Source organism: Marmota monax, unplaced genomic scaffold, assembly GCF_021218885.2.
Source record: "Marmota monax isolate L192 unplaced genomic scaffold, Marmota_monax_Labrador192_F-V1.1 WCK01_AAM20220418_F8-fsc00048, whole genome shotgun sequence".
NCBI lineage: Eukaryota > Metazoa > Chordata > Mammalia > Rodentia > Sciuridae > Marmota > Marmota monax.
In genome coordinates, this window is record NW_026694895.1 from 5171545 (window position 1) to 5181998 (window position 10454).

The following is a 10454-nucleotide window of genomic DNA, read 5'->3' on the forward strand; positions in this document are numbered from 1 at the left end:
ATGGTCAGCTGGCTTAGTTGCTTCTAGGCCTATGGTGGAGCAAAATTATCATGGTAGAAGAGCACGGAGGAGGAAAGCTGCTCTGCTCATAGCAGACAGAGAAAGAGAGGAAGGGACCAGGGACAAGATAATCCGCAAGGGCACACCTCCAAGAACCCACTCCTTTCAACTAGATTCCACCTCCTACAATTTCTACTATCTCTGCTGTCTCCCAGTAGTCCATTCAGCTATGAATCCATCAATGGATTTGGTCATTGATGAGGTCAGAGCCCTCACAACGCAGCATTTCCTAAAACTTCATTTCTGAATAATGTTGCTTTGGGGACCAATCCTTCAACACATGAATCTTTGGGAGGCATTACAGATCCAAACTAGTACAGCCACATACATATATGTAATAAAAACTACATAAAAGGGACAAAAGGGAGTGAGGAACATAGCCTCGGGGCTACTGATTACCATTTGTGAGGAGAGACTGGAAGATGAAATAGGAAGGAAAGACTATATAATTAGACAAAGGTTATTGTCAAGGTCCTGGTTTTAGGGTGACAAATTCATGGATGCTTCTTACATTTTTAAAAATAACTATATCCGTCTATGTTTCAGTCAGAATCCATTCAAGAAAACAAAGAACATACTAATTATTTTAAAAGAATTAATATAGAGAATTATATAATTAAGTATTTGAGGAATTAAAAAGCAAAGAGAATCTGAAGGGAAGAAGCATATACACGGTAACTACAGGAATCAGCTATCTAGGTCTAAAAGAACCAAAAGAAAAAAGGTCAGGATTATCAGAATCTAAAAGATGAGGAGCATCATAGAGTCTGGGGAAGAAGACCTCTTCAGTCAGTATTGGGCTGTCAAAGGAAGCACAATAAAACCAGTTCCTAAAATGCTAGCAGCACCCAGAATCAACAAACTCTGTCATGGTGAATATTCTGTTGAAGCAATACTGACAGGAATTATAACAGGAAAAAGCAAGTCCCCTCACCCTGTCTGCCTTCTGGCCTTTCTCTGCAGTTACCTATTGGTGAAACATGACAAGGCGCCAACTCACCAAGAAGGAATTGTTAGCAAAATCCTAGCCCCAGAGATAAAGGATGGAGAAGGGTGGGTTGGGCTCTGAGAAACAATAGCTTACTAACTGGCATAGATGGGTAGGCTAGATTATATTGTCCAACAACACAAAATTTTTAACACAGTAAAAGTGATTTCCTATCCATTCTCCATGATCAGTGCAGGTTAGCAGGGGGCCTCTGTTCATCATGGCCACTCAGGAACTCAGGCTTACGGAAGTTTCCACAATCACCATTACAGAAGGAAGGATATGTGGAGGATGATAACGTTTGCTTTTATCACTTCTTTTCAGAAACAATACCTGTTCCTTTGAGTCACATTTTTAAAAAATTTTTTTAGTTCTAGATGGACACAACATCTTTATTTTGTTTATTTACTTTTATGTGATGCTGAGGATGGAACCCAGTGTCTCACACATGCTAGGCAAGGGCTCTACCACTGAGCTACAGCCCCAGCCCCTGGGTCACATTTTTTTGAGTCAAACAAGTCTCATGACAATGCTGAATTTCAGTGGGAACAGAAGTCCAACCATATGCCTAGAAGGCCAAGAGCCAGAAATATGTGATGAATAATTTTACTAAATAAATAAATAGGGGCTAGAGTTGTGGCTCAGTGATAGAGCACTTGCCTGGCACATGTGAGGCACTGTGTTTGATTCTCAGCACTGAATAAAAATAAATAAGATAAAGGTCCATTTACAACTAGAAATTAAAAAAAAAAACTAGAGCTGCTTTGAAAATAAATAAATGAATGGATAGGTCGATATATAAATAAATAAATATATGATCCATTCATGGTCTAATAACAAGAAGATGTCATAGACCAAGGATTATAATTAGTCCAATTCTGGGTACCTAAATTTTTTTAAAAATTCTAACTTAATATTTCATCATGTGAAACATAAATATTCCATACAACCCACAGCAAGACATGCCCATTTCCCAAGACAGTTTAATGAGATTGCATATCTATAACATTCTCTTTAAAATTGTGCCCTCCCCCAGACCAAACCATTAAAGGGAGAACATAATGATAATTTTAAAAACACTTTTAGATTAGATTTAAAGCAAGTGGTGTGACAATGAAAGTTGGATGGTCTTAGACCTGAAAATATCTGAGTCCATACTTTGGTCATCTTGACTTGACTACAGTAAATTAGTCTAAAATTAGGTCCATGATTCTGGTAAGTTTAACTCAAAAGTGTCAATTCTTACTGTTTGGTAATGGTTGGTTGCCCAGCTAGCCTCTCTACAATGCTTCCTACTTGGCCAGGGGGTACTTCTTGAACCATTGAGAAGCCAGTTTTCATTGGTTGTAGCTAGTAATGATTGTCACCTTTATTATTAATGAATCAAGAGTCACACATTTGAATCTTCAAATCTCTCCTCTGCTTGACTAATTTTTGAAGCATAAATCTGCATTTTCTTTTTTTAAAAATCTGCAGTTTGGTCTGTATCCTTGAAGCAGTCAGGTACACAAAATGGAAGATGGCACATACATGCCAATTTCATGCTTCCTAAAAATAGGACTCTTAGAAGAAAGAGGCAGAAAAATATGGAAAGCCTTTTTAGCCAGCATATAGATAATAAGACAATCTGTATGAGCCAAGGTCTGGTGCAGGCGCAAGTGTTATTAGCATAGGATTGCTAATGAGCATTCAGACACTTGTGGTATGCTAAAATGTCTTGAAATGGCCCTCTCCCAAGCTCAAATACTATCTGGAACCTGTAAGTAGACTTGAGAGCAAGCAAGTGTAAGAGACAGAGGACTTTATCCATGAGGAGAGGGGTTATAATAATCAGAGAAACCCTGACACTTCCTGGCATCTCCCAACACCCTCCCTAATAAGGCCAGATCAATTTAGTTCTCAGCTTCCTGCTAGGATGTTTTTTTATAGGCATAAATCCACAGCATTATATTTTCAACTAATCATCTTCCTTTCCAACCAGCAGGTATGCCTTAGGTGCTATGTTTGACAGGATTCTGGAAATGTCAGGTGGCAGAAACCCAGCTCAAATTGCTTAGGCAGAAGAGGTCCATTTTGACTCACAAACCTGAGGTTGTGTCTGGCATGATCAGATCCAAAAGTCCAACAATGTAGTTAAGAATCTGGCATTGCACCTCTCAGATCTGCTCTCTTCTGCTTGGCTTCGTTTTAAGGCTGGCTCTTCCAGGGCGGTGGAAAAATTAGTCACCAGCACTCCTACATCCATTTTACCCAGTTAGGAGTCCCAGCAGATGAGACAACACCTTCTCCTCACCAACTCCAACAGAAGCACAAGGCAACACTTCTCTCATGGCCAAATCCTGAGCCATGGGAGCATCCTTGAAATCAAGGTCAAGGTCAGCCTTGTCTACAATACTTGGGCTGAGAGTGATGAAGGGTAGTTGCACAAAGAAAAATCAGAAAATGAGTGGAGGAATGCATATGCAAGCAAGTTATCAGTAAATTCCTAGTACTGGGACTAATGATTTAAGGATGGTGCTAATATTAATAGTTCTTAGGCAATGTCTAGTAAATCCATGAGAATCATTCTACAACACAAAATGTAGCTAATAATAATAATAATAATAATAATAAATTGAAGATGTAGTAAGAGAGGATAACTATAGTCTGCTTTATTTCTAATATCATGGAAAGGAGAAAGAGATAGAGGTAGGGATGGACTATTGAAAGAGAGAAGGAGGAAGAAAAGTGGGAAAACCCAAGGGTCACTTTAAGATATAAATAAAATAGGATTTAAGTTCCATACCCTCCAAAATTGTTCCAAAGTTACTGAGAATTTCTTCAGTGTTTTTGTCTCCATGGAGAAGTCACTAGATGGCCCTGGCTTTTTTTGAATCTTGTGCAATTCTTGTCACACCTTAATTTCTACCCAGCATCTTACGATGCGTCAACAGAGATGAACAGTTTAAGCAACCTTCTCAGATCTCATTTGCCTGTAGGTGTTGGCTGTAATACTGCAAATGGCAGGATCAAAGACACCTAATTCCCCCAATCTGCAGCAAACACACAGGATATCCATGGAGTCTCAGTACACATCCCTGTCCTGCAGTGAAGAAAGTGTCCCATGACTCTCCAGTCTCAGAAAAAATATTCCCTTGGATTCTTTCTGCAACCCCCCTCTCCCCACTGGAGTCAAATTCAAGTCCCTTAAACCAACAACAAACTGAGGCCTAGACTACATTCTTCTCACCTTCTACTTTAAGCCCTTAAGGAAAACTTTCTCCTTCCTCCATTAAGAAAAACCTTTAAAGTAAATCTATTCAAGCAGATCCACCCTCCATTCACTTACCAGTTGACTAAACAACCCCAGGCACATGATTACCAACTGAGACCCCAGTCACGATCTCCCCTAAGCCCTGACAAGCAGCACACTGACTCCTAGCTGAGCGTGAAAAGTGTTTTGGACTTCTAATATTTTGATACAAGGCCTTCCCAGGTTTCTTCCCTTTATCTCACCATAAAACATTTAATGGCTCTGATTGCTTTCTAAAGTATCTCTCATCCATTAACTATATGAGGTATCACTGATTTACTGCAAGAAATGCCAGATTGCATTTTACCAAGGAAATCCTTTTTTATTATTTTATCTTCCTTTCATTAATTTTAGTCATAGGTATATTTTATTCTCTTTGGGTCCACAGCCCCACTATAGACTACCAACTCTATGTTAGCAGATGCTGTATTACCAGCCAACTAAAGACCCTAGCCTACACTGCTCGCAGCTCCACAAATATTTGAAGTCAATTTGGTAGGAAAATAGTTTTAATTCAAAGTCAGCTTTGGAGGAAAATAGAATAAACTCTTTGTTTCAAAAATTCTATCTTTGAGGCTCTGGGGATGAGAAAAGCTTTTAAAAGAAATGAGGCAGCAAATTGAGACAAAAGGCAGGAACATGCATATGCAGGTTTAGTGAGCCTGGCTAGATAGGCCTGGGGAGAGGAAGCCTCCATTCTCCATTTCCTTGGCATCTGCCTGTCAGGTGACAGTAAAGGGTCAGGGTGACCCTTTACTCTGAGCATGAAGAAGATGCTCTCATTTTAAGAGAGGTACCAACCTCAGTCTATTTCATTTGTTTCTATTTCTCTCTCTCTCTCACTCTTCTTCCCCTCCTAACCCAACTGCTGTGGTCTGAACAATTGTGTCCCTTCAAAATTCCTATATTGAAACCTAACCCCCAATATGATGGTATTAGGAAGCAAGGGCTTTAGGAGGTGATCAGGTCATGAGGATGACCGCCTCGTTGCTACTCTTGATACCAATTAAGGTACTCTTAGAGAAGAGGAAGCAGAGAGCTTCCTTGCCACTTCTACATTATGAGGTTAAGGTGAAAAGATAGCTCTCTGTGAATCAGAAAGTGGGCCTCACCAGACACTAAATCTGCCACCACCTGGATCTTGAATTTCCAATTTCTATTGTTTATAAGGCATTCAATCTATGACATTTTGTTATAGCAGCCCAAACACAGTAAGAGGACAATTACTGGATTAGTTACACTGAGAACAGCGCACCAGTTTCCTCAGTGCAGTAGCACGGGCATGTGCTGATTTGCAGGGAAGGAAAAATAAGGCTCAAATTCAAAGCACAAGGAACATATAAACCATCGTATATAACCTGCATAGAATGGGTCAAACAAAAGCTAATGCCCCCATGGAATGCACAGGGCTCTAGCTCACCCGTGAGTCATGTGGAATGAGTGGAAAAGCCATCAGCACAGCACTAAATAAGGAGCAGTGGCAAAGGAACTTGAGCAGAGTTGGGGCAGCGAGACATTGTGCAGAACTCAAGCCACACTTCTGTTCAAGCATTTAAAAGTAAAAATAAAAAAAAAGAAAGAAACAGAGAGGCTGTCACGTAAAAGGAGCATTATCCTTTTGAGGAAAAGTGGCAGATAAGAACCAGAAATCAGAGGCCCACTGACTTTCTTTTCTGCCCAACATATTTAAGTCAACTACAAACAGATTCCCAGAGCTTTCATTCCCTGTTTGACAATATTCTGGGGAAATGTGATGCTACCAAGTCACTTAGTTATTTAATATCTCACCTACAATGCCTTGTCAGAATTCACTGGGGAGGCTTCACAGGAAAAATCCATGCAACCAAACTCTGGTGGCTGAGAAATGCCATTTATTCTTGCAATTAGAAATGGATGTTCTATGAAAAGAAAATTTAAAGCACAGGAATTCCATTTAGAACTGTAACAGATATTGACAGAGCAAGCTACACAATATGGATTTTCACTCAGTAAATACTAGATGAGACTTCACAATTAACTGTGACTCAAAGTCTTCCCAAAGAACACTAAAAAAGATATTTATATAGATGGAAGTGTGCTTTGGACATACAAAGAGTTCAAATCCCATTCCTTAGGGAAGGCATGGAGAGAAGTAATTTCATCCGGTTTCTTGACTGAATTTATTCCTACTTTCTTCTACATCACCTCTGTTTTTTAATCCCCCCCTCATTTCCCCTTATTATGCAACAAAAATCAATTAGAAAAATAATAATATCTACACTTTGTAAGTACCTGGCATATATATTATATATATAAACAAATAGCTTTTGATGGATAAAACAAAAGAACGAAGAAAAAATAAAATAGGAAGGAGGGAAGGAGGGAGAAAGTGAAGGGAAAGAAATGAAGGGAAGGAAAAAAAGAGCAAAAATAATAAACTCAATAGTCTTCATGCTTCATTGTGAAAAACATTATCCTTTTTCTTTCTAAAGGAAAAGTAGGAATACCCATATATGTTATCCCAACTTCTGAATTCATTTGTATTTAAAATAGGTAAAGATGCAAACGACAGATGATTTTACTAACCCTTAATGGACCACATTTAAGAAAAAAGGACCAAACTATTCAAAAACAGATTTGCTCTGAAAATTCTGGTTTTATGGCATGCAGGAAAATAGAAGTATCTCAGCATTATGTATGGCGGCAGCTATGAAGTGGTTTTGCAGAGAACTTTTCCTAAAGTATTCTGTGAGGACTATTTTCCATCCTCTACTTCTTATCCCAACTTAAGACAGGAACCACATTGTGCTCAAGAGAACTGGCCATCCCTACCTCCTATACACTCCTTTAAAGGGTTACCTTGTTGTAAAGAGAGAAGGAATGTGGTTTGTCAAAGGCTTGACTTTATTAGAGGCAATCCAATCACTTTTCTAGTTTAATAAATATGTAATTTCTTAAGTTTCTGGAAAAAAAAGACACTGGAAAAAATTTAAATTTCAAATCAAGGAAAATAAAAGAATCAATGGCAAATATTTTGATCAATTTGTCTTCTGAATCAAACTTTAAAAGGTCAGGTTTGCTGTCTGTCAGTCTTCTGCTCCCCTCCTTATCACAGGCCAATAATATCTAACATAAAGGAAGCCCATGTCATCTAAAAGCTTATAGGTTAAACCTAACATTGTGAAAATACAGAAATAAACTTCAGAAAAAGCAGAGTATTACAAAAGATTCTTTGTATGAATTCTGGTTCAGTTCATTTGGGCTACTAAAATAAGAAACAAAACACACACAAAAAAATTTTAAAAATCAAACACTTAAACTGGGTAACTTATAAACGAGAAAATTTTTGTTCATTGTTCTGGAAGTCAGAAGATCCAAGATCAAAGTGCCAACAGATTTGGTATCTGGTAAGGAAGAACCCAGTCTCTGTTTTCAAAGACTCCTTGTAACTACATCTTCACTTGGTAAAAGGGACAAATGCCTAACCCTTCAGATTGTAAAAGGTACAAGCAAGCTCCCTCAAGCCCTTCTCAAGGTCACTAATCCTAGTCATAAGACTCTGTCTACATGATTTCATCATCTTTGTTTTAGTCAGCTCTTTTGCTGCTGTGATTAAAAGCTCTGACCAGAACACTTTTAGGGGAGAAAGAGGTTATTAGAGGGCCCACAGTTTCAGAGGTCTGAGTCCATAACTACTGGCTCCATTCCTTGGGTCTTGAGGTGAGGCAGAACATCATGGCAGAAGAGTGTGGCAGATGGAAGCAGTTCACATGATGATCAAAAAGCAGAAAGAGAGAGATTCCACTCTCCAGATACAAAATACAGACCTATAGCCACGCCCCCAATGAACCATTTCCTCCAGCCACACCCCACCTGCCTCCATCTACTCAGTTAATCCCATCAGGGATTGATCCACTGATTAGGTTAAGGCTATAATTCAATCAGTTCTTTTCTAAACCTTCTTGCATTGTCTCATACATGAGCTTTTGGAGGACACCTCACATTCAAAGCATAAAAACCTCCCAAAGGTCGCATCTTTTAGTACTATCACAAAGGAATTAAGCTACAACATATGAATTTCAGAATTCACAATTTCTCAACAATTATTTTTATGGCAGCAATGAGGAACTCAAGCAGAGTTGAAATGAAATTACATATGCCTTTGAAGAATGAAGAATAACAAGATTCAAGATGGTGGGCTAGAGGGAAGCTGTATTCTGTGTCACTCCATGACCTGAGATTCTAGTAGTGGAAATACTCTTTCTCTGCAAGTTATTAGAGGACCCCAGACAGCTGCTCCTGCACAGGAATCCCAGCCGTCATGCCACACAGGTCTCCAGGCCTCAACATCAACACAGGACTCCGAGCCACTCACCCACACAGGACCTCTGGCCACCATGCCCAAGCAGGACTATAGGCATCAGCACTGTGCAGGACCCCTGGCCACCCACATGAACAGGAATCTTGGCCACCACTCCCACACAGGGAACCCGGCATCTGCAAATACATAGGACCTCTGGTCACCACTCCTGTGTGGACTCCCATTTTCCAATGTGGGGCTTCCCCAGTAGCCTCCATCTTGGGACACTGCAACTACTGCCATAGTCCCATACATGTGGTAGCCTGCACCTGGGGACACAGGACAGGTTCTGGAGACAGCCACTAGCCACAACATTGCATGCAACAGAGGTGCATCTCTGAACCCATCACCCAATGCTGCCACCCAGCCCGACCCAACACCTCATCTCTGAAAGAAGCCCCCTCCATCTTGGGACACCTTTGTTGTCATCTTTAGTTGGGGCAACTCCAAGCTTGAGATGCCACAAGGGGACTAGAAGCAATATCAAGGAGAGGTAATGGAACCCTGCAGGGACAATATAAACCTATAGGGTAAAAACTGTAACACCTCAGATCTGCAATACTAGAAGAGAAGACACACGAACAACATGAAAAAACAAGAGTAAAAAGTGCCTGAAACAAACCAAGATACTACATTATTAGAATCCATGGCCAGCACAGCAGAATAAATGACAGAGAAGGGTTCAGGATGTATATAATTAAAATGTTCTGTGAAATAAAGGATGATATAAGAGAGCAAATACAGGCAGCAAAAGATCATTTCAATAAAGAGCTACTTAAGCAAATACGGGAAGCAAAAGTTTACTTCAATAAGGAGATAGAGGTTCTGAAAAAAAGAAAAACCAAACAGAAATCCTTAAACTGAAGGAAGCAATAAAACAAATGAAAAAAAAAAAAGCATCACCAACATATTAGATCACTTGGAAGACAGAAACTCAGACAATGAAGATAAAATCTATAATCTTAAAAAGAATGTTGAACACACAGTGAAGATGGTATTTTTAAAAAAAAACATGAGCAGAATATTAAAGAATTATGGGATTGGAAGAACCATGTCTTATATGTGTGGGTGGCTGCTTCAGACTGTAGGATAAGATGGCACTCTCCACAGGAGTTAAAGTTTCCCATAATTCGCTCTTGTTGGAAGAACTTGGAAAAGGACAAAAAGGAGTACATTATGGCATGGTTAGCTGGGGACTTGGAGGTGATGAAGATACGACAGGCATGATTCTTGGGCCACCAAGGACAAATTATGAAAACAGAATATGTAGCCTGAAAGTAGAATGTGGACCTAAATCCCCAGAAGCTCCTCCATCAGTTAGATTTGTAACAAAAGTTAATAAGAATGGAATAAATAATTCCAGTGGAATGTTGGATGCACAGAGCATACCAGTGTTAGCAAAATGGCAAAATCATATAGCATTAAAGTTGTATTTCAATAGCTAAGACATCTAATAATGTCCAATGAAAATATGAAGCTTCCACAGCCACCAGAAGGACAAATGTATAACAATTAATTTTAGTGAATCTAAAACTTGTCTTAAATCAACAACCTTCTACTCATATTAATGACTTGATTAAATATCACAATACAGAATACCCACACATTAAGTAGAAGAATTCTAGCTGGTAAACATGATCCGGACATTTGTAAGAATATATTTAATATATATACATCCATTATTTTTTCAGGTAACAAGAGGAAAAATGCAACACAATTTTTCTTTCTTTCGTTAAAGCACTGTCAATTAAACATGAACCTGGAGTACTCGAAAT

At 39.1% G+C, this 10454-nt stretch overlaps 1 protein-coding gene across 1 annotated transcript; it reads left to right on the plus strand.

Moving 5' to 3' along the window:
• The first annotated feature begins 9773 nt into the window (after nucleotides 1-9773).
• Nucleotides 9774-10195, plus strand: LOC124080885 (ubiquitin-conjugating enzyme E2 variant 2-like). Its single transcript, XM_046426959.1, is given in 2 exon segments — nucleotides 9774-10089; nucleotides 10092-10195. Coding segments are annotated over 2 exon segments (420 nt in total).
• The last annotated feature ends 259 nt before the right edge of the window (nucleotides 10196-10454 follow it).